Below are 26,270 nucleotides of genomic sequence, written 5' to 3'. Positions count from 1 at the left end.
GTCTGGCACGCTCAATTGGATTAGTTAGAGCCCTAATATGATGAGTTACCTTTGACGTGGCATCGGGATACTTCGACCTACACAGGAATCAAATAACAAGACGCTGCGTTGCCTCTTCTTCTTGTAATGTTAATAAAACACGATATTTCTTGGTTGCCAATCAATAAAGAACAGGATGGTGAATGAGTCATGTTTACGTCGAATTGATCCAAGAAGAGTTCTTGGACCTGTATAATCCTCTCACGAGCGGTTACTACCGGCATTCGGAGGCCTTGCTCTGTGGTTAGGGAAGGAACCAATGCGGCTGTTTTCATCAAAACTTACCGGAAGTTTTAAATATTGACCTACTTAATTTTTGGATTTGGCATGCATTCTATCTAGCTTTTAAAATATTGGGATAAAAAAATTTCCGTTTCCAAAACATTTTCACTGCAGCAAAATGTGACATTTCTCTCATTGAAATGAAACGCGTTGATTTCCCCAGTTTACAGTAACAACTTGGGTCAATGCATACTAATGATCTCGGTTGCGACGGATTGACCAATGACAACGGACGGATATCCTATATATGAAGGCTTAAACAAGATACGTTTCCATGGCATCTGTTTTCTAGTGTTGGGTCCCAAGATATTTGCTCTCTCCGAGATTCCTATAATCAATTCTATCCTGCAACGTCTCTATGGGGGAGGGCGTGGGTGTAAAATAGTCTTAATTCAGTATCCTGTCACCCAAATAGCTACACGAAAATTTTTCAAGAAGAAATAATATTTTGGTGCGACGATTACCAATCCTATTTTCCTTTTAATCAATGGGTGGATGGACCAGTCGCATATACTGGATCCAAAACTGGGGAATCTTACCCTACTATAGTGTTCGAATGAACAAAAAATTGCTGAAGAGGTTCTTCCTCGTTCACTATTTGGGATTTTGAAGTGATGTGATATTTTGAATAAAATTACTAATATCACAAATAATTATGAAAATGGACCTTAAAAGGAATAACACTAAGTGAAGAAATTCAAGCATATTTGTAACAAAATAGCGGCCGGGTTCAACCCACACATTCCCTTCAGTGCATTACCTCGCCTCACGAATTCATCAAAGAAAGCTTCAAGATTGCCAACTCGCAAGATTTATTTATTTATTGAGTTTGTGTTTTAAGTCCACTCTATGCACAGTAAGGCTAATCGGGACTGGACCTACAGTTTAAAGTGGGATCCGAACCACTATGTGCCTCCACCGAGTATCGAACCGGGACACCTTGATTACAAGGCGACGACGCCAACTCCTAAAAAAATCAGGTTGCCAACTACTGAAGCAACAATTGAAATAAGCTATTTGATGCACATTTTCTAATCGACTTTTCTACTGTATTTTAAGTCCGTGAGAATCGGGCTTCAATGATAGCCTAGAATATGTACGCCCCCGGGATGGACGGGCAAGCGATAGTAGCGAAAGGCCAAAGCCAAAGATATGTAAGGCATTTTGAGCGGGGCCTGTGTTTATGTGGCGTGCACAGGGCGATAGCAGCTCATTCCCTATGCCCAAAAGAAAAAGGAACACACTGATAGCGAAGTGCACATCGTTGTTGCCTTGGAATGAAGAGGTTCAGGGGTGCGATTCCCGAAGAGGACATTTTAAAGTAGTTCAGCTAAACTCTACTGTAAACTGCGAATTAAGCCCCGATTAGTTCATCTGAGCAAAGCGAACTTAAAGCAAACTTACTAAATACACTGTTTATGACAATTCTAAAGTATACACATTTTATCAATTGCAACAGAATCATGGTGTAGTTATTTCAAAATCATGTTCAGCTTCTTCAGAGGTCTTTTCATTGGCAAATAAACAAAGACAGGTGGAATAAGTGGCGTACTGGAAGATGTGCTCGCGCAAGCTAATATGTACTCGCGTTACGCACACCTTTACTTGAAACATAAAATGACCAAGCAACTGTTATCGGGTTATCAGTCAGGTTAATTCGTTAGGACGCTAACATCGAATTAACCTGGCTGATACGAGAACACTTGTGCGAATCGCGTCGCCAGGAAAGCTACAATTCCTGTAAAATCCATATTTAATGTACTATAATGACTTTAATATCTGTAGTGATAGAATCACTACATGATCTTTTTTATTATTAGTTTTTATGTATGTTTTGTTTTAGTGACAGCTATACTTCTTTTTTATTCAGTTTCCAATGTAAACTGCTGTAGGGCTGGCCTACGTGACGGTGAAAGGCAGCTTGCAGAAGGCGGTTAGTTTCAAATACTTGTACCTTCAAGCCTGTGAGGGTGGAAAATTCCAATTTACTGGTCTGTTTTCGAATCGCCTATATAAAGAGACCCGACTGAACAACGAGGGAGGTTGACATTTCTTACGAGTTTTTGGGCAAGAGGAACCTTTCGAAGGTTCTCTCGGTGCCGGTAGAGTGGTTGGGCTAGTCATATGGCTAGCGGTCACGGATCAACCATTTGCTTTCTTCAAAATACATAGATAAGTCCACGTATTTTTCTTGATTCGTTTGGTGACAAGCCAACGCTTAGTTTTCGGTGGACATTTGTTATTATTCTTAGAGAAACGTCGTATCCAAGGGAATTAAGGGACACGTTTAATTTCAAGTACCGTATATGTCTATCCGTTTCCGAAAAGCCAAGTATCTTGTTGCGCGAAATTATTAGTTTAAAATTGTAGATTCGACACTGTCTTAGATTAAAGGGACAGTGACAGGGTGGAAAAAGAATCATAACAGTTTTGTTTTTATATAATTTCAAGAATAGCGCATTATTAGTTGTTGTAATTTGAATCAAGTTTAGTCTAGTTTTGCAAGGCAATTTTCATTCTGTATAAACAAGAAGGGGAGGGAATTAGAGAAACATGTCATGTATGCTAGTGACAAGCTAGATACATTTTTCACTGCTGTCTAGGCCAGCGTATGAACCTCTCTTATATATATATATATATTACAGTTTTTCAATTAAATAGGATCATGCCATGCCATTTCTTATGTGGGGGTTATTTCTTATGTAATTCTTTGTAAATACTTAATCAAGGAAATAAATAGTTTTTTTTTATATATTTTTAAACTGAACGTCTGAGCTATCATTCAAGAGAACTGAGTTTTTCCCTAATATCCATGGTGAAGTATATGGTATTTATTCAATGTCTTTTAATTCGATTGAACCGCATTGTTAGTTTTCTTTAAGTGTTATGCTAATTTTTTGCAGTTGAAGTAACGAAGACAAGTAACAGGTAGAGTCAAGGCAGGGTACTCTTCTCTGAAGAGAAATAAAGCATAACATATCAACGACTTCAACTTACAGCTTACATCTGAGATATATCCATCTGCCAACGAACTAAGAAGCAAAAACTAGGGCCGAGCTGATACCACTTCCAACGGATACCGATGCCGATACTCTTAACCGATTCCCACCAATATCGATACCGGTACTTGAAAATTGAGATAATAAAAATTTGTTCAAAATATTGATCTATATTAGTGTGTAAATATTCTTCTCCCAATTATATTCATCAAATTACCAATAAATTTGCTTTAGAATATTCAAAAATTACATCATAATATTAAAATAGATATTATGTAGTCACAAAATATAGTTTTTCGTGCAAAATTGGTGCAAGATAAGAAGAAAGTTTGAATTTTGCATACCTTCCAGGATAATTAGATTCCGCGAAAGTGTCGCGCGGCATTTTTTGCGGATCTCGTGAAATACCAAAATGCCGGAAATGTATCGGCTAGTATCGGTAGATGAATTCCAACCGATACCGATACTACCAGTAGTATCGGCCGATAGCGATACATCGGCACTGATAAATGAGATTTATAATTTTGTATCCCTTCTTTGAGCTCGCCTTCATAATAAAAACAACTTAGAAATGCCAAAAGTAAAGTGAAACAATGCAATGGTTCTAACAAAGATCAGGTCCTACTCTCTCTATGGAAATTCCTGGTACAATTCCGCGTGCAATCATTGCATTCAGTAATTCTCTTCGCGGTTAGCGAACCGCAAGCTGTTGCCTTGCGTGCTTGTCACCTGGCCATGACATTCGACCAATAGCCACCATCTTTTACCCTGTTTGCCAACCTCATGTATAGATTAACGGGTTAGGTTGTCGCTGAAAAGCACATAAAGCGAACGTGAAACGTGATGGGAGAAGCGATTCAATTATCCTAGAAAGCATATTTACACTTCACCGGAAACCCAAGTTCCAGACATAAATTACAATGAATATCAGTAACAATCAAAACTTAATTATAGATAACCCGTTTTAATCAGCTTCCAAATCAAAGAGGAGAAATTAAACTACGCTTACTACAAAATTGTAACACAGTGCACTTAGATTCAATTTAGGTATATACACGCACATAGGTTCAATCATAGTGTAACCACTGCGATGATTCATTGTATTCAAATAATTTTAATGTACACATAGAAAACTATTGGTTGTACCACATTGATGCACCACATTGATAGCATTTGTCTAGAATCAGGTTTACTGTTTGATGCACGTTTCTGCATCTGTCTCGATAATGTACTTAAACATTTGGTCTGAGCTGTAGACTTTATGCATTTATTTGTTTTATCTGATGCTTTTGCTTTTCTGTGGGTATCAACGCTCGAAATGAGGGGGATGTAGGGGGATGGTATCCCCAGCTAGCATTTTTTTTTCTTCAAAGCACCTTCCCAGCTCTCGCATTGCCACCACATTGAATCATAGGATCATCCCCCCCAGCTAACCTCAAGGCTCGACCAAATATTCCGCCGGCTGATATTTTCCACTTCAAGCGACTGGTGTGCATAACACATGCACATATCTAAGATGCCTAACATGTTTATCGTTTCTGTAAACATGTTTATAGCCTAAGTAAATGAATGTTTATATGGTATGAGAGACTTACAAATCAAATACCAAGACTTACAAATCAAACACGCAACTTCATGTTCAATTTTAACTCTAGCTATTGAGCAATCTCAGAAGCAAAGGGTGGGTTAAGGTTCACAAATACAGTTGACAGTGTAATATGAGAAATCCCATTTCTTCATATTATCAACGCTTCGCAACAAATATTATTTCCTATTAAATAGGAAACCACACAATCGCACCCAAAGGCTTCTAGTGACACCGCTGGAAACGCGCAGATAAACAGTGGAATGTCGATCTCCATGTCACTTGCTTCGATTTATTAGCTACTTTATCGTCTAGACATCCAACGACGACAACTCGACGACAGAAAAAAATCTGCTCCTGGCTTTAGCGCGAAAGTGTATCGTATAGAATAACACCAAAATGAAATGAAAGGTTGTCATAGTTAAGGGGAAGCATCTCTACGGTTTGCCTTTCTGAGCCACTCTTTAGTGAGTCAATATGTTATTTTCCCTTGGCGGTTAACATTCCTCTTTGCGCTCAAATCCGAAAGTTATGTGTGCCTTCCTTTGCCCAACGATTAGCGCGTGGTTATGTAAAATCAAAAGTTTAAGACTTTTAAAATAAGATATAGGGTAATTGAATATGATTTGCCTGATTTCAAGTGGTCATACAATTTGAGTTTGCAACATCGCAGTGGTGAGGTACAGGGTGCAAAAAAATAACTTAATGGAAAAAAAAACAGTGACAATTCTAGATATTCGGTTCATTCAAAATGAAAATTACATAAGCATTCGTGTGTTCCATGTAAGACCAATCACGTGATTAAGTCCACACACAAAATTACCCACCACAGAAGCCCATCAGCTATACTTCCAGATCCTTCAAACTTTGTTATCAAACTGTCGATTGTTAGCGTGTTGGTCTCGCTTTCATTTCATACTTGGCGCATAATGCGCTTCCGGTCTTTTCCAGGCTTCTATTCCACGGGTGCAATGCAAGCAGCTGATTGCATCACCCACGCTCCCTCCGCTTGCTTACGATCGAAAGTTCGATTACAGTGCTACAGGCTGTAGCCACATTTTGGCCAAAAGAGCAAGTCCGTCCGCCATGTCCCTCTCTGGTGTCGTCACTCTTCCTTTCAGACAAGGACTTGGCTTCATTGTTGTTTTCCTGTCCCTACAGGGTTTGTAGGCTATATTTTAATCGCTCTTAAAGTTTTCTATATGTGGCAACCACAAGTGATTAGGGTGGTTTGCTAATGTATCTGCTACATTTTCATTCCTTGTTAATTGCTGTCCCTTTCCAATTCTTGACCCTTTGGAGCGTAATTTTGACTTTTCTCGGAGATTGACACTTCTAATTTCTCCTCATGCCATCCTGACCAGTACAATATACATACTTATATGTTTTGTTAATATTGTCCAGGACTCTTCACTATTACAGGGTCTACGCGATACTTAAGAGGTCCCGGGTTCGATACCGGTGGAATCACATTGCACAGTGGTTCGGATTCCACTTTAAACTGTAGGTCCAGTCCCGATTAGCCTATCTGTGCACGAAGTGTACTTAAAATAACATTTAAATTAAATTAAATTCAATTCTTCACTGTTACATGCATAGACTTGCAAATCATAATCTCTGATGATTTTTCTTCATAATTATACTCGTAATAATAAAGATACAAATTTTCATAGATCATGTTTCCATATTTAGATGATCACTTAAAGGCGAGACGAATAAAGTTATAAAATGGCTCTAAAGGAAAACTGAAACATTGATAAATGTATGCGTTATATTAAAATGTGCATACATCTCTTTGACAGACACACAGAGAGAAGACGCAAAATTTCGATCAGAAAAAGCAGGTCCATTTTTTAGGGATGGAAATTGAAAATTTTCTCATTTATTACAAGGAGAATGCAAGGATGATTTTTTTTTTGGACAGATCATTTTGATTAGAGAGACAGACAGACACAAACAGAGAGAGGGTGAGGGAGGGAGAGAGATACAGGAAATCTCTTTAATCTTTATGATCGCAACTTTGCCAAGAGGCTGAAGTTTCTGCGAAGATAAAGGTAAAGAAGATAAAAATAAAACAGAATAAAACGCGTAAGTTCTTCCGACACGATGACGGACATTGCATAATAAACAAAGGCCGGAAACCAAGACAAAATGAGTGTTCAGTACACAATGCTATTCTGTGGACCCAAATAACTTTTTTCCTGATTTCAAGGCTCATCGGTGCTGTCCAATTCTGCTCACACGCTTCTGTCTAATAATTTCCACGTATATTTCCTCGAGTACAGCAAAAGACGTGCACGTAACCATACCGTATATATCTACAATAATTGATTTCTTTCATTTGTCTGTCGTTGATGGAAACTCCAGAATACACGTTGAATATTTCCTGTATTTTTGCTTAATACTGGTTTACATAATGTTTTCATGAATTTTTGCTTGCTCTCTTTTTGGACGTGTTCTTAATTTTCATCAATTTCCTTTCAACATAATTTGTTTTTTTTTTCTCCAAATTCTTTGGCAAGTTACTCCAGATTTGACATATTGTAGAATTTTTTCTTAATTTAATAAGTTCATTTGTCAAGCAGTCTTATACCACATTTACTTAACCTTCCGACCTCCGTGGCCGAGTGGTTATCACAGCGCGCTACGACGCCAGGGGTCCCGGTTTCCAATCCCGGCCTGGGCATGGATGTTCTTTGGAAGTGTCCATAAAGCAATTTCATCACCCTCATCGTCGCGATTAGGCAAAAGTAACAGAAAAGCGACGCTAAATATAAAAACAAAATACTTAACAACTTGTAACGAAAAAAAAGGTCTTGAAAAATATTTTTGATTTTAAAAAATGACTTTATATTTGGAAAAGTCAGAAATATTTTCTGTCATTCTCAGTGTTTTTACAGTGAATAAGCAGAGTGCGGTAATTAGTATTTCTTTTTACAGAATGTAAGCTACAAGTAAAAATAAGACGCTACTTCCATGTTGCAGTGTTATGCGTTCGCTGTGAAATCACATTGTTGCAAGAAAGTCGCTGATTTCCGGAAACTTTTAACGGAACAGAAATTGTGACGATTTAAATTTGGCGCTCATTTCCACACGTGCTATTATAGAAGAACATGCTCCTTTATGCGTCCCCTAACGTTAAGATGAACCTTGCCATTGTGTTGTGCATTTCACCACCCCTTGATATCCTCTCATTGTTTGGTATTCTTTATTCAGCACTATCTTTCATGGAAACAAGGCCTCTCTTTATTCTCCTTACGGAGTAGGGGACGTTTCAAAAGTGGAAATGTGAACTTCCTCCTCTTGCCACATGTTTAGGCGCGGAAGATAAACAAACTGGAACAAGAATAGCCGATCTAGCATGATGTTTTTTTAAAGTGTTTACACCATCTTATGCCCCACGATGACTTCCATATTTCGGAATATATAAATATTTTTACTGCCTTCTGTTATCCAATCCTTGGCAAGAGGTTTGTTGCTATAATTCAAAGCACCGTTCTCCCTTTGTATTTTTTCGGGTCTCGTAGACAGGGAAACAAAAGAGAGGCCTATTTTATGGCCACGGTTCCTTTCTCTTTCATTTGTTGCGTAATTTTGGATACATTCAAGCTGCTGGAATCAACGTTCATTCACTCGGGTTTCAACGTTGCTTTGTCTCTTGGTTAATTCATCACATGCTATGATTTATAATTTAACTGGGAGCCTCCTGAGAAGAGAATACAGTTCTCAGATGAAAGTGAAATATACAAAGGTGGTCAAGAAACTCAACTGGAAAACATACATGTGTTTTGTGCTACAAAATCTTCTTCTGCTCAAATTTGAACCAACCATATTTATCGTAAGGCTGTTTTCTATCTTGCAAAGTTTCGAGTGATGAGTTTATCTTGATTTTCATGGAAAATACAGATGTGATCTTTCTTACATCACATCTGTATAGAATTTCAATAGGTCTTAATAGCGGAATAATCGAGCAAATAGGATAATTAGAGGAGAAGGTCTAAATATGGGCGAAGGTTTAAATATGGGTTTTGGAGTAATCAGCGCTCCCGGGTGCTGCAGCCTGGCAGGGGCTATGGGAACTGGTTATCTGTCAAGGACAAAGGTTGCGGCACCAATTCGCAAGAGAAAGTGGTGGCTGGTTTCGGCCTTGGACTCTGTTATAGAATTGCGACCTCCGGAAACTTTTTGCAGCTATGTTTTAACTCAGCGTTTTCTGAATTGTCATCTGCTTTGTATAGGTTATGATATTAACGGTACATAAAACAAATGTGGGCTTACAGAGAGCGGAAATAAATTGAAGAAGAGAAATAGCGTGATGGTCTAAATATGGGCTATGACATGAGGTCTAATGCTGAGATCATATTTCCAACAAATATTTGGATGTTTTTCTTAATTTCGATTTTTCCCATTCCGCGTGATTTTCAAAACAACAGATTATTCATAAATATGAATTTTATAATGTTTTAGTAATAAATGACTGTTTTTAAAATTTTAATTGCTTTTTGTGATATTGCCAATAGTAGCCCATAGTTAGACCACAATTTTGAAATACATCATTTTACCATTTTTTGGAAATTGCTTTTTTTTTAAAAAAAAGAATGGAGACCTTCTATACTTTAGCATGCTATTACGTTTAAGTATATATTTCATAGACATGCATTTTAAAGGCAGGTGCTTGATATTTTAATTTTTTTCCTTAAAAAATGACAAAATAAAAAGGGGGCCTTTTCCTCTAATAGTTGGAATTAGCAGATGGCAAAACTGTAAAAACAATACTCTGCACAAAAACTAACGTGTTCTGCTATGTTAACACACACATTTGGTAGTTCGGTTTTGTGGAATTCTAGCATCAGGGAACTCTATTTGCTTTTGCAATGTGTAGAAATTTCTATTTCATCTGCTATTACCTCGTAGTCAAAGGTTCTGGGTTCTGTCCTTGCTGGGAGCTAATTTCAGTGGCCATTTTGAAATGTAAGTAGATTCAGTCCCGATTACTTTATCTGAGTGCAAAAAGGAATAACCGAAGAAAGAATTTCAGGAGATGAATAACGAAATGAAGGCATTTTCTTCAGTGTCAGAGTGAAGACTTGTTCAATTATGGAATCTGTCAAGTTTTGCATGGCTCTCCTTCCTTCATTTACTTTCACCAATGATAACATTTAACCGAGCGGCTTAAATAAGTGCCGATAGTTAAATCACCCAAACAACCTAAGAATCCTTCCTATTCACGTGTTCAAGTATCTTATTCAATAAATCAGTGCATCCACAAAGAGCAGAATTTGCAAAGGATCTTGAAGTATGCACAGTTTGATTTTCGTTAGGAAAATCTATTTTCTGTTTGTCTTGTTCGCAGACCAGGTAATCCCTATTCTGTTGAGCTCTTCTTGTTATTCAATCGTCATCGGGTCTTTGAAAACAGAGCCTAGATTTCAATCAGACATTCAATGTCTGTCTCCAGCGAAAGTAAATCATGATACCTAGGCAACAGACGGTATCCATGGAAACTAAGAGGAAGAAATCCAACTTTTATCTATGACGGAAGGAACCCGGTAGTGCGTCCAACCGTGCTTTTGATGCATGGCTGAAAACTTTTTACAGCGCCTTTGAACCTATTAACCTATTAAATATGGAAAGGAGGAAGTATTTGTAAGGAAAAATGAATGGAAAGAGTGTAACTTTATCGTTCGAATCAAGCACAAGAAAGCAGATCCAAATTTCGAACTCGGAACTTTACGATCCGTGGGCCTTTTCCAGTTAAGGTCGGTGAAGCATCTTACAGGGCTTTAAAGGCAAGAGAAGCATGTGAATCTGTTCTTCAAAACTAGCGAGAACTCATGCAACAGACATTTGGAAAGGCTTAATTCCCGAGTAGCTAGTAGACTTGCCTCGTCCCTTTTAAAAGGATAAAAGTTGTGTCGAACAGGTAATTCCATTACCAGTTGCTAGATTACGATAATCTGCACGTGTTCCTCAGCGTACTTCAGGAGAACAGGATGACAATGGCCATTGGCCACTGAGTGTCCTTCTACATCTTAGGTCAGGCGTGATGAAATGCATGATGGGACAAACACAATGATACAACCTTCTAGTTCGCTGCTCTTTTTGACTCTCTATGCACTCACGTGACTAAGTTGGATACAAAGTGCAACACTGATCCGTCAACCTAATTCAATTGGTGTTGCACTACATTCTGGGCAAATGTGCAGTGTTCGTGTATGGTCAGGTTATACGTGCTAACCAATCAAATGAACGTTGAAAGTAACAACTTTCACACTCACACAACTTGAACACCTCTATGAGTCTACTTGTGGTAGAGTGGTTATCACGTCGAGCTACGACGCCAGAGGTTCCGGGTTCGAATCCCGACCTGGGCATGGATATTTGTGAGTGTCCATTCATTAATTTCATCACATTATCACTCATCCCCATCTTCGGAAATTAGCCAAAAGTGGCACAAAAAGCGAAGTAAAATAAAGCAAATCAATCTACGTGGTTGAACATAATTTCTGTACACCAACGTGACACTGGGATGCATCTGCACTACACCAAATGTCAAAATGTGTAGCGAACTAGACGGGATCTCAACCTCTATTTTACTGCGAATTTATAGAACACATTTTTTTTATCGGCAATTTCCAAATAGGTGGGTTTCATGTGACGTCAGAATTCGCACCACCGCCATGTTTGCGGCAAAGCTGTTTGTCGTCTGGAAGGAAATACCCACCACACAGCGTTCGGTACACCTGCACCAAATGCACGTTTGTTGTTAGTACTGTGTAAAATGTAGGTAACATTGCAGAAAATGCAACGAAAAGGCGAACTCTAGTTCACCTGTGTTTATTTACTTGAACCAGCTACATGGAATCAGTTTGTTTTCGTATTTATTAGTGGTTCGGATTCTGCTTGCAATATTTACATCTAGTAAGTAACCATGTTTCCCGCTCGGGGTGGGAGAAAGTCCACCTTGAGTACAGATTAACTGAAAATTCAAAGACTCAGCCATTATATCGTATCAATCCCTAAGATTGTATGTTTATTTTATTAAGTCTCTCTGAACGCTTCATGTTGACCAGGGCATTCACTTGTTTTTCTCAGCTGTCTCAAGCCTCTTAGGCATGTTTACAATGCATTGTGTTGTGCCATGCAAACCTCCTGAGCATTCAGGAACAGGTAACACTTCTGGTTATGGTGTCAGCGGTTTGCATGGTAGCAATTATAATAAACACGATTCGGCGATTCGGCATCGAGGAAGAGCTCGATGGCCAGGGGATATAGAGGTGAGACAAGCTGGGAAGTGGCTGGACTTTGGGAATTGAGTTGGTTGAGAGAGGTGGTCAGCAAGGCAGGAGGTCGATAGTGGAAGCACGCTTTGGTCAGCATTAGACAGAAGCTTACAGAGGACTTCGCTATTTTCATTCAGCTCAGAGACTTCAGTTAGACAGGTAATTATCCTACACCCAGCCATGATACAGGTTCAACGGTTCACAAAATCCAACGAGTGACCATTGTATTTTCAGTAGTTTAATTCCTTTGTGTAATTTGTACCTTTCGCATGCCAAGCAATAACTCGTCATGTCAATGACGAGTGGTCTCATCAAGAGGATGAATGATGAGTAGTTTACATCACCCCATCAATTAACTGGTTCAGATCCCTTCATTCTATAGAATGACACGTGGTCGAGGTGCTGGGATTTTCATTTATTTCTTCATGAACTAAATGAAAATTGAAAGATTAGTTTTTGTAACCAGTTTAGAATTATTTCCCACCCCTAAGCTTGACACGTGGTGGATTTGCTAGGGCTTCTCATGCATTTTTTCGGAAATGCGATGAGAAAAAAGTTTGTTAACCAGTTTAGGATTCAACCCCACCCCAAATATTGACACATGGTCAAATCCCACCCCAAAATTTTGCTCATTAGTTTAGTTTTTTTGGTATGTCCTTGCCAAAATTATTTTTGAAAATACATAGGGCTTAAAGTTTTTGCATTAATTGGGGGGAGAAGAATTTATATGCCATGATAGATGTTTAGTCTAACATGAGGATGAATTCGATTAAATTTATCGACTTCAAGTTTGGGTCGGTAATCAGCGAAATGTAGAATGCGGAGGAACCTGCGCCCTAGCTCCGTCGCGGTTACCCGCGTCGGGCTGGCGCTTTTGTATCAGGGGCATCCGGCATTCCGCGTGGCGGAAGGTTCGATGTCGGATTTTAGGGAGGCCCATTTCATCAAAAAATGTGGCCAGCCCAGGGACGTCCGTGGACGATTCCTTATCAATCTGCTCCTGGTAGCTCTGTGGTTCACTCACGAACCCGGTACCATGGCTACGACAAATTACCACCTGGGAAAATTTTACCATCTAGAATTTTATATAAGGAATAAGGAAAAGGCATTTAGATTTGAAGATTTCTTGCATTGACAGTGATTTTAGATTTTTTTTTACATAATCTTGAATACGAAAATTATTACAACGTTGGTTATGAGGATGAAGTAAGCTACAGTGAACAGTAAACGATTTTACCCTTAATATTTTAATTAATTAACAACGTGGATTAAAAGTGGATTTTAAAGTTATTTATGAATGAGGACAATAAATTAGTGCCACCGAGTCAGAGTCAATCAGCACTATGGTGCATTTTAACGAATCATGGCACAGAGTATGCTTGTTAGAGTTAATATTTTGTTTTTGTTATTATTATTAATTGAGATTCCTTAAAAGTTTAATTTAAATTTGGTTTAAAACTGACCGTAACTTGTAAATGATTTAGAATGCTTGAACTATAACTGCTAAGATTATTGCAACGAGGATATTACATTTTTATACATATATAGTTTTGGGAACGAATAAGGCCCCGAGGACCACTCATTTATATTCTTAATGACTGAAGTCTCCTAGCACCTCATGAAGGGAGCTTAGATTAAGGAGATAGTGAAGTTTATACGAGATAGTCACTTGCCTTACGTTACCTTAACTTACGCATACATTGCCTGAAAATTTTTAATTCATGTTAATATGAAAAGAAACAAAACGCCAATTATATTCCTCGACACGCTGTACAATTATGTCCGCTATTACGCCAGGCGTATATAGTTAGAGTGGCGTACCGTGATTTAGGGTATAAACCGCCCGATTAATTAAAAGTTCTAGTTGAGAAGTAATAGATGTATAATTAGGCTGCAGTGACGAGAGATGTCCGTTCACAGGTAAGCAGTAGTGACGAGAATGAATCCGTACACAGATATACATATACTTATATGCTTTAAGCAAAGTTAGGCACAGCCAACTTATTTTTGAATAACTAGAAGAGAATTATGAGAGCATTACACGGCGTGGACGTTTCTCACATATTAACGAGATTTTTTTTGTTAGTATATATTTATATTTTTTTTCCTGTCCGAAACATTGTTTCGTTTGACAGTTGAATATTTATCCTTAGCACGTTGTAGCTTCGAATGTTAAAAACTTTAAAATGCAGATTGTTTTAAAAATCTTAAATATAAATATTGCAAGTTTGCTCCAAGTTACGGCATTTATTAAAGTGAAACAGGTCTAATATATCAAATCCACTCGCGTGACATAATAATAATTTATAATAAAATAGCACTAATAATATTAAAGATTAAAAGCAGACTTATTATTTAATAATGTGCTTTAGGCACAAAAGTTTTTTTTGCAGTATGTAATAATACTAGCTCAGCGAATACATCACTTTAATTTTATAGTTACTCTTCAGAAGAAGGTATATGATTATATTAGCAAAGTTTATTTTTAAGCGCCAGTTATGAGAATATTTATATTATATGAATATGTAGACGTCGACGTCAAGATTTTTTGCGCTCCAGTTACAAGTATTTTCCTTCGGATATTGGATAGCTACCGATAATCCTGGAAATCCATTCTGCCATCGCAGAATGATTATGATTAAACCACAACGGTTTTAGTTTAAAGCTTTGCCACAACAATATGCTAAGCATATTTTAGAATGAGTAGAGAGAATTAAAGATTCTTCAAGTTTTAGTGATGTTAGTATTTTAATGCATTTAAAGTTCGCATAAATAATAATTATTATTTTATTTCAGGTAGTCAGGAGTAAATCAGTCTCAAATTTTTTCTTACCTTGTACCTTAGTACAGTTCGTTTAATTTTAAGTATTTAAATATAACGTTAACACCTGAAATTAAAATAAGATAAGTTTGCAGTAAAATTTAAAATAACATAAGTTAAACAGTGCTAATAAATTTAGAGAATAAATAAATTATATTAAATAAATAAATCACGCAGATAATTTGAGACTAGAGTCAGAACTAATTAAAAATTGAGTTAAAATATTTACTAATTAGACTAGGCAGGCTTAAAGTACGTATTAGCTTTGAAGAACTGTTTGTTTTGATTGCCTAAGCAACATGAAAATCATTGCGATTTTAGTTATTTTTAAACGGATTTCTTCCATACGTAAAAGCTTCTAATTTTATTTATCTGTTGAACAAGTCCTTTGACTATCCTTATAATATAATTACAATTTTATTATTAACAACATTTATTATTAGTATTTTTATAATTTTCATAATCTGTTATTTTCAATGTCAACGCAAGAATTCTATTACTTATGACCATGAGTGTACCAACGAATTACCGTTAAGCAAACTTAATAATGATTCACCGCCCATTGAGCAGATTTACGACGATATTGCACCAATTGTTGAAGTGGTACCATTAAAAACGAGTCACCCGCCAATTCCCCCGCCCTTTCCTCCAACTGTTTTTATTCCACATATTGTACAAGAAGAAGTTCAAGATGTATCCAGAAATAGTTTAGTCACTAAAGACGACAGTATAGATTTGCCGAAGAATATTTTGTTCGTTAAAGATAGAGTTCAGAAATTTGCCGTAAGCAAGGGTCCTAATTTTGATCAAAACAGTCGCAGAATGGAAAGTGAATTGCCTATTTCACACTGTGTTCAGCCAGTTGTAAAAATTAAAGAGTCATTTGCGAATCAGGCACCAGTAAAAGTCGAGAAAGTTTCAAGTGTTACTTTAAAAGCAGAAAGTAAGCCAAATTTTCAGGTTCCCGAACCTGTTGTATCGTTTACAGACCATATTTTTTTTACGACTTCATGTTCGCCTAGAATTTTATATTAATTACGATTCAAATTTTAAGTATGATTCATTTTTTACGTTTAATTGTACCTTATGCAAGGTTTATTAGTCATTTAGTTTGCTAACAGCTTCCCAACTGTTGTTATTACGAGCACGGAAGTGTTCAAGTAACACACTCTCGCAAACGCAACGAAGTTTTTTTTTCTTTCCATCCAATTTATTACGTCATTTCAAAGTCCTTGACTTTATTTCGAACTCCCGCAGCGCTTACTAGACTTTGTTCGTAGTAATTTAAAGTTTTGTAAACAGTTACGCGTCATTCAATGTATCAGCGAACCATCGCCTTGCATTTTCTTTCTCCGTTCCTATGCCCGCTGCCCGAAGCAGCGAATTTTTCCCCTCCACCTCCCGAACGGAACCCGAACTTCCCCGAAGTCGCCGATCACGGCAGCGAACTTGCCAGAGCTCTCGTTTTCGCCATAGAGAAATTTTCAGTTGCGTCCAGCGACCAAAAATGCAACTTTGCAAGAACTTTGTCAGCGAATTCCTTTCTCCGCACGGAAGCTCTCTTCCGAGTACTTTGAACACGCTGGAAGCTAGAAAACACTTACCATAGGATTTTAATTTTTTTTTTCGCATCAGTGGCGGTTGTCCATTACAATTTTAGGGCATCAGTTTAGTTACGCATATAGCCATCAGAATTTGATTTTTACGATAGAAGTTCATGTAAACAATGTTAGGGATATTTTGTTCTATATAGATAATTTTTTCCGTAAAAACGTCGCATTTATGCACTTCAGACTAATCACGACCAATAATTTACAAAAGGAACAACAAGACGAATTTTTTGCGTTTTTCTCGCAAAATTTTACCGTTTTTCATAGAGATATTTATAGTATGTACGTTTTTTGGGAAATCGACGTACTTTTTTTCATTAAAATCAGGACAGAGATAAACGAAATTTTGATAAAATCAGGGAAATTTCTACAAAAGGGCAATTTTAGCACTTTATGCACTTAGAGTGATTAAGATTATTAGCAACATGCCAGGCTAAGCCTTGGTGATTGGCACAGGTATGTGCAGCAAAAGTCGCCATGGAATCGTTAGCCTTTCCAAATTTAAACAGTGTGGTTTACCACAAATGTTATAATTTGAGAATTTATTATTATTATTAATATTTATTATTAGGAAATTTAGCTCATTTACCCAATTTGCACCTTATTTGACAATGCAGCAATAAATTCATTACTTCTTACTGATTAACTTCGTGTTAATGTTAGTACAGTAGGTAATAACTATTAATTTGTATTTATATTGTAATATATAGCATAACTATTTTCTATCTATTTTGTTTAAACATACCTAAGGGATTGACACACCATTCTTATATGGGTCAAGTATACTTTTCCGCGGCGGGTCTGTTTACACGACCAAGTGATTTGAGGTATACGGCGGACTCAAGAAGTCTTGAGTGGTTAAATTTCTTTTGTTTAAAGAAAATTTGGAATTGAGAAAGTTTTTATTATCCTTATTGTGTTTAAAATTTGAATATCACGTTTTTAATTTCCTAATGCTGTATTTTGTTACCACCTGGAGTTTCAACGAAACTCAGAAGTAGCATTTACTGAAATTTTGTTTTATATTGCATTATATTGAACCACGGTGAATTGCACCGGCCTAACGTTTATTAGGAGGCCATTAGAGGCTTGCCAAAGCAACCTTTTAGATACTAACAGCTTGCTTTGTGCAACACAAATTTTATATATTTATGTTAAGGGTTCACAACATAATAATTTATTTTATAATTTTCAACAGAATTTAGAACATGCTTGCAACACTTACTTTGTTTATTAATTTTACATTTTGTAATTTTGAAGTGAAATCTATTACTGACAATAAATTATTCCAGTTTATTAGGACACGTAATGGTATTTTAATATCAGGCTCAGGTCAATTTATTGTTATTCAGAATTTGAATAATAATTTGAACACGCACATATCAATTCAGCTTAACGAAGGGGAATCTCTATTTTTTAATTATCAGGATTTTTCGCAAATTATTGTGGATCAACAAATTTTACACACAAGAATTTTAGCTTTCGAACAAGTCAAAATGCAAGAAATTGAGTTACTACCTAATATCCCCAAGAATTTATCTGATTTCACTATTCCCCAATGGACTTCGCTTGAACTTGCTTTAAAACAACTTAATCAATCAATTAGTAAGAACATCTCATTTCAGGAATTAACCCTTTGCCCATGTCTATATTAGTTTTTGTTATTTGGAATGTGTTATTAACCACAACCTTAGGATATTATTTTTATAAGCATCATCAGCTTGCGAAACAGATTCATTTAGAGCAGCGCAGTAATAATTAATAGGTTAAGGCAACACATTAATCATGGACATTAATATTTTAATTACAGTTGGATATTTTATTTAAATTTTTCCTTATTTATTTTCAAAGAGTTATGGCAATTATTTTATCAATTTATTTTAATCATATTTTATTTTGATGAGACAATTTAATTTGATTTTAAAGAAAAGGCAGTGGAAATGAGTTGGTTTTGTGTACATGCATACTTGAATTATATATTCCCATCCTATTGCAATTTCCTTTCTTTGTCATAATTTTTCCTTTTAACCTAACCTGTCTATACGGAGCACCATGGACAAGCAATGCCTACACCATCCATGGGCATTTTTCATGACGGACATCCGCAGGCAGTCTATTATTACCAGGCTGAAAGACTGAGTATCATTCTACGAGGGAGACATGCAGACATTTTAAGTACTATTTCAAGAAGAGACTCGTCACCACCAATTTGACGGAGACATGCAGACATTTCTAATTACTACACGGAGACTACCTTTTACAGGAAGAATGTAGTCAACCATACATTTCCCAGTATAGCGGACTATACACTATCAACGACAACTAATGATGGAGCTAGATAAAATTTCCCTCCACACTGTTTGCAGTTCAAACAACAACTTTTCCCCATCTCCCAAGTTCTACGGGTAATTTACCACATTTTTTACATTGCCCCAATGCAGTCAAGACGACAAGCAATCCAGAAAGAAGAGGAAGCAGAGAAAACATACATTCTACAAACAGCAGTTCTGGTCACAAACAATAATTACAGAATTGTGCTACAGTGTTTCTACATATACACATGCGAGCTTCTATCATGTGTATCTATTTGGTCATTTAACATGCATTATGGGAAACAATACTTTTCCATAGCCCTTATACACATCTTCAGTTTTGTGCCATGCATGAGAACCAGTTTTATATGCATTCAAGTTTACAGTATACTACAAGGAAGCGACAAGCACCAGTGGTGTCAATTGACCAGTGCAATTAGTGCATAATTTTTTTTTTTACGATGAAATTTTGCACTTTGAATAATAAACGGACATGTAAGCAATAAAAAACATAATTACAGCACTTTCGAACATTTTAGAAAGCATGCTTTAGTGCCAATATTTTATGCATATGTTTATTGCATGCAGTTATTAGTGTGATATATATATTTTTTTTTCTTCTCACCAACATGGAATATTGAAAGCGACACATTTGTTCGCAGAACATTTATTTGATATTTAACTCAAGCACATAGTTTTGTCACTTGAAAGATTATTAAATTTTGTGTGCAGTCATACAAAGGTATTCACCAAGCCATATATATGTATACAGTGTACAGTTTAATGTAGAAGAGAAAATTTAACGCTATAATTAAGTTTTTACCAGCGACAGTTTTCAGTGTAACTCACTATATGCATTGAATATTGTATAATACTACCTTGGAATGTGCAACACAGCCGTGCAAGTTCATATATTCAACGATTTTAGGAGTGCAGTGGCTACGTAGTTCGTAAAACATACGCACTTTGATATGATCAGGTTTTCACACGGACAAAACAGTGAGATGTGACAATGTTTTACATGCTTACTTACGTGTACTTACTTGTGCACTTTTTAAGGTTTTTTTTATCTATTTGAAGAGTCTATATTGAGTGGCAATATAAACAAACATTGTGAATTCCGTTCAATCTTGCAAGACGCTCCAGCCGTTGGCCTCGCGGGAGACACAGAGTCGTTACCGCGTGGCGAGGCATCACAGACTCTTGACTAGGAGCAGGTTGATGAGCAATTATACATAATACACATTACGTACACGCACATGTGATACATTAAGAGTTTTTTCGCTTAACGACACGAACTTTTGTGATTTCTAGTCCTATAATAGTATATATTATTGTTTTTTACGTCGTATAAACATACGAATTTGTTAGTATTAAGGGTATTATTCATTATAAAGTTTAGGGAATAAAATTTTTTTTCCTTCAGGATACGGCAAACAAGGGAAAGTTATGTTTTGGTGGATTTCTTTTGTATATTTGGTTTTTTAAGAAAATATATGGAATTGGCGAACCTGAGTCATGTCAAGCTTTGCGATTTGACTTTTAAATTTTCAAAGGAGAAAATTTTTCCTAGGAGGCGCGAACGTATCAATCCCTAAGATTGTATGTTTATTTTATTAAGTCTCTCTGAACGCTTCATGTTGACCAGGGCATTCACTTGTTTTTCTCAGCTGTCTCAAGCCTCTTAGGCATGTTTACAATGCATTGTGTTGTGCCATGCAAACCTCCTGAGCATTCAGGAACAGGTAACACTTCTGGTTATGGTGTCAGCGGTTTGCATGGTAGCAATTATAATAAACACGATTCGGCGATTCGGCATCGAGGAAGAGCTCGATGGTCAGGGGATATAGAGGTGAGACAAGCTGGGAAGTGGCTGGACTTTGGGAATTGAGTTGGTTGAGAGAGTTGGTCAGTAAGGCAGGAGGTCGATAGTGGAAGCACGCTTTGGTCAGCATTAGACAGAAGCTTACAGAGGACTTCGCTATTTTCATTCAGCTCAGAGACTTCAGTTAGACAGGTAATTATCCTACACCCAGCCATGATACAGGTTCAACGGTTCACAAAATCCAACGAGTGACCATTGTATTTTCAGTAGTTTAATTCCTTTGTGTAATTTGTACCTTTCGCATGCCAAGCAATAACTCGTCATGTCAATGACGAGTGGTCTCATCAAGAGGATGAATGATGAGTAGTTTACATCACCCCATCAATTAACTGGTTCAGATCCCTTCATTCTATAGAATGACACGATATTCTATGTTTCCTTTTAACGTTTGTTCAAGCGCAGTAATTTGAAATCTTAAGTTGTTCAAAAAGAGTAATTTCACTCCTTCCTTTAACGATTTGGGATATGCAGGCCTCAGTGACGGAGCGGTTAGCACAACGCACTACGATGCCAGATTCGAATCTCGGCCTTGGCATGACTGATCTTAACGACTAACCAAATATAGCAGAAAAGCGAAGTAAAATAAACCAAATAAATCAATCAATTTGAGATACTTTGATATCATTAACATGTTTTAACCAAGCAGTGCTTTTTTTCTGACAGTAGGCAAAACCTATTACCGACACCTTTTCTCATGAATAGGATAACAATTAATAACAATTTGTGTTAATGAATGAAATATAAATAATCAATTACAAGCGTGCAATTATCAAGATGAATTTAACTTTGAATGTTATCATTTTTATCGTCAAACTTATCAACACCTTTCTACCAAACAAAACAATAATAAGGAAACGCTACTTGCAAGTATGATAAAAAACACAAGTTCAATCCATTTGTACTAAAAGTCACAGAGAAATGTGATATATGAACTTGAAGAGAAATGTTCGCCCCACCGCTCTGTACTGTTTGTTTTGTTCATTAATGTTGGCACGCCATGACGGCGTATTCTAATCATCAATCGGAAAATTCTGTGCCGTGGATTGCACCTTCTGTTCTTTCTCGGACAATTCTAGGATAAACGTGAATGCCTGTTAGACCTAAACAACCTAATATTGCACAAAGTATACCATTGTAAACAAGATTCAAATCTCCCGCCTGCCCGCTTGAATTCCGAATGTTTACAAGAACCCGCCACAATCATGGCTGCTTGGTCCCACAATGCAACAGTTTGTGACGTAGGTGAAACACACCTATAAGGATTCATGGTAACATGTTCGAATAAAGTTACGCTCCTTGGGAATTATCTGATGGCTGTATTAGACGTATCGGCTTGCAGCGCAGGAAGTACAAATCAGATTACCCCGAGCGAAAGATGATTGTGTAATGTGAGTTAATCTGCTCAGAGGCCATCATCAGTTTACACCTCCAACATAAAAGTTATCGGATATTTTTCAATAGCCACCACAATCCTGCCTAGGGCGCCAAAATATCTAGCTACGAAGCTGCGTGACACACATCCCACATTTTATCGAAGGAAACAAAGATTGAAATGGTTTGCAGAAATATTATCCTGTTCGAACATTCGATACGGGTATTTAGTGTGTATGTATGTATGCATGTGTATGTGTGCAAGCAATTCGTTCTATTAATATTATTGTCCAATGAAACCTGCAGCATGCAATTTAGACACAATTAAAAACGAGGATTACTGTGGCAGGTTGGATGATCGTAATGAGTCATGAGCCCATGTAGGTTTAATGCAAAATTAAACATTCCATGTGATTAGGATGAATATGGCATCTGCGACTGCGGTGGCGCTTCCAATTAGCGAAACAGCACAGCTGAGTACATTAATAACTGTTATTAACTTGTAATAGCAGCACATTTGGAGTCCCACAGAGAAGCTGAAATTCAATGGGCAACGCTATTAAGCTAATCAAAACTACGTACTTTTATTTACATTTGTGTTATCGAAACTTAACAAAAAGTTACTGTTCGAAAGCCACCTTTCATATCTACTCTCATTTATCATCGCCTTACTTATATTTTTAAATCGCCTTTGTAACTTCCATAGAAAACTTTCATACACACACACGCCCACCCAGTCACTACGAGAAAGATACACATTTTTACACATTAACTGCAATATTCTACACCTCAAAACATAACCTATCAATAGAGCAAACTAGTTAAATAGAGAATGCAGAAGATAATTGACACAGCATCACCCACCCTGAGCCGACAGTTTGCAACCCTTAAGTTTACAAATCGATGCGCACCAGTTTATATATCCATGATTGCCCACCCTCTCAAAAAAATAGTCGCCCAGTTACCTGTAAAGTCCTGACTATGACACACGTTCTATTATATGTATTTGTAATATTCAGACAAATTCATATGCATTTAGGAATTTTATTTGTATATTTGTTATACGTCAGACGAACTTTACAAGAGACACTTACAAAGAACGTCCACGACCAGGCCGATACTCGAACCCGGAGAAGTTTGTGGCGAGATCGAAAGTCGACAACTTAACGCTCTCGGCCAACGATAATCTCCCCCCCCCCCCCCGATATTTTGGAATTATGCTAAAAAGGTCAAACGTGCTACTTTCCTGTACTTATAGATTGATTTTCGATTGATGAAATGAATTGGTTTATTTATTTTACATTCTTTTTCTTCCACTATTGGCTAATCGCCAAATGTGTGATGACTTGATGAAATTGTTGAAGAGACCTTCACAAGCAGCATCCATGACCAACCCGGGATTCTGACTCGGAACTTCTGGTGTCGTAGCGCGCTGTGCTAAGCATTCTGCCACGGATATCGTCTATCCTGTATTTATAATTTGAATTGAATCGGTCAACCGACAACGTTGTAACCAAAATTTTTGTCACCAGAGACGACAGAGACTTGGAAAAGAAAGTAGTGTTTTTGATTTTGGGAATATAGTAGTGAGTTTTCATGAAGAAATGGAATACTTTTCTGCATAGTAGAACTTCTCCTATCTGAGGAAAAACGTATTATAGAAAGCAACATGCCCGATTGTTTTGCTGCTTGTGTGGAATTCGGTTTTCGTTGGATACAATGTTATTCGTGTGACAGGTTCAATATACTATTATTATTAATATAGAAAATAAAGCAAAGTAAATAATATACGGGTGGTAAAGGGTTGGAATTTTTCAGAAGGAAAGGGAAATTGTGCCTTCTGAGTGTGAAATTTCATGTTAACGGATTAACAAGACTGAGGACAAATTCAAACGCGCTCTTACCTTTGTAGACTTTCCCGAAGCATCCTTCCCCGATCTCGTGCTGGAAGACGAGCCTATCTCGGGAGAGCACTGGGACGGCGATGCACCCTGACACCAGTTCGGGGGTGGGGCAGGAGTACTGGGGGTTCGGCGTGTAGCGATCAGCCAGCAGAAGGCCCTTCGTCAGGCTCACCGGGGACGGCTGCAATGGAAAGAAGAGCCTTTTGGAAAAGTTGGAACTACGATTACGCTGTGCACTATGTTGCCACATGCAGCGCACATGTGGAGTTAAGGAGATAAGCATTCTGTCTCGAGAACCTGTGGGTCAAAGTCGCGCCTAACGGTAGAGAAGGGGAGAAATAGAATGGGCGGAGCAAAGCAGTGCGCGCTGCTGCAGCCACGTTGCCCCTCCACACACTCACTTCCCCTCTCACGCGTTCATTGGTCGAGCCCTCTCGAGCCACAACCTGCGCAGAGACACGTTTTCGTTCCCTTGCTCCACGGATTCCCGAGACAGTGTATATTAGACCTTCTCGATTCGTCAGAACATTTAATCAATCAAATTAATAGTAAAACCCGATTGATTAAACAAGTAATGGCCAACTTCCTCGGATTATTAGTCCGGAACGTACAACCACAGATAAGGGGTATATACCTTTATCTGTGATACAACTTTCGATGTGACGAGGGCTGTGCCCCCCTGAGATTTGCCTCACTACCCTCAGTGAATAAACATAGAATGATAATGTTTAATGGATTTCTATATTGATTAAAATATGAAACTTAGTTATGAGTAATGAAATTTGCTTTCCTAAATTTCTCACACCTTTTTCTTTTCATCGAAAGAAAAAAATAATACGCGTAAGACAGCAATAAATACAGCACTGTAGTGGCTTGTACTAAGAATAACTTCTTAAAAATCCTTGCTCTCTTTTAATTCCATTACTAGAAAGAAGCTACAACTTGCTTAAAATACTTACACTAGACGAGGCTTTTCTATTGCGCCCAGCTCTTGAAAGGTATTTGTTGATAACTTTCCTCTTCCACCAACAGATGGCAGTAAGAACTAAGAACGCTAGAATAGCCGTTGCAAAAAGACCAATGAGCACTGCATTGAAGGTTGAGCTTCTGTCTGATGATAAGGTGAGGCCCAGCTGAAATTAGGAAGAAAAATAAATCACGTATTAAATTTAATGAAAGAGAATAAATTAACTTTTGACATGTAAATGAAAACATAGATTATATTTGTATATTACGAGGATAACGCTGCTAATGTAAATCTTTTTCTGTGTGAGCTCACCGTGTGTGGCGCTTGTCTGTGGTGCATGGTAAACGAACAGTGTTTGACCCGGTACCACGTGCCCTTCAAGACCTGCGCAACTTCATATCAGTGTGTTGCCATGGTCGCACGGATCATTGACCGTATGGAGTACGTAGTGAACAATGACGGAGACTCTCTGTGGAACATGTAGTTGTGTAAGGACGGCCAGACAATGCTTTTGGTTTGTTCTTTTTATTGCAACACGTATATTTAGATATAAGTGAAATTATACATGTTAGCTCCAAGTTGCACAAGCTGACTTTGCTATAGACAAGTTATAGTGTTCTAAAGTGTATTCTCCCAGTGAACATTATGAACATGTTAACTAAAATGCAGTTTCAAATACAAGTTCACGCGTGTAACATTAACACCTTCTGCCTGGCTGACTGTACCCAGTGACGTGCCCAATGGGGGTTGGTGGGGTCATAAACCCTCCCCTTTGACCCTGTGTTCTATAAAATAAGAACTTCAAAGGCAAGAAAAGATGAGCTGACTACTAAAAAAACTATACGTAAACCTTCCCCCCTATTCCTGTGGAAAATCCTTCGCAGACGGAATCTATAGTTTTACACAGTATACCTCCCCCCAACCAAATTATGCCTCTTTAGAGTATTGAACCAAATAACTCTTTACTGCTAAAGTTAACTTTAAACACTGCCGGTAACTTTCAACACGAATGGGTTTGGAAGTGTTTCGTTCTCGAAAGAATATCTGTAGACAAACAATTTTTGTTTACTTCAAGTCCACTTCATACATTCAGTGCAATCAATACCGAAAAGTGTTGGGTCGAGTGCCGTGGGATGAGGATCCAACCCTTGACTTCCCGATCACCTAGCAACCAGTATGGCCGTTGGCTACGAGGAGATGCAGTTCGAACGG

General features: G+C 37.5%; 1 protein-coding gene across 2 annotated transcripts in view; it reads right to left on the bottom strand.

The window, feature by feature from the left end:
• The window catches only part of LOC146001570 (tyrosine-protein kinase transmembrane receptor Ror-like), a 223,903-nt gene that overhangs the window by 14,162 nt on the left and 183,471 nt on the right, over nucleotides 1–26,270 (bottom strand). For both annotated transcript variants that reach the window (XM_083139056.1, XM_083139057.1), the window contains exons 4-5: nucleotides 25,051–25,224; nucleotides 24,092–24,272 (exon numbers count right to left, since the gene is read on the bottom strand). In XM_083139056.1, the coding sequence (XP_082995182.1) occupies nucleotides 24,092–24,272; nucleotides 25,051–25,224 (355 nt within the window). The remainder of the gene's footprint in view (nucleotides 1–24,091; nucleotides 24,273–25,050; nucleotides 25,225–26,270) is intronic.

Source organism: Lepisma saccharinum, chromosome 17, assembly GCF_977018435.1.
Source record: "Lepisma saccharinum chromosome 17, izLepSacc3.1, whole genome shotgun sequence".
NCBI classification, from domain to species: Eukaryota; Metazoa; Arthropoda; class Insecta; order Zygentoma; family Lepismatidae; genus Lepisma; species Lepisma saccharinum.
The sequence above is the reverse complement of the archived record's forward strand: the minus strand, read 5'-3'. Positions and strand labels throughout refer to the sequence as shown.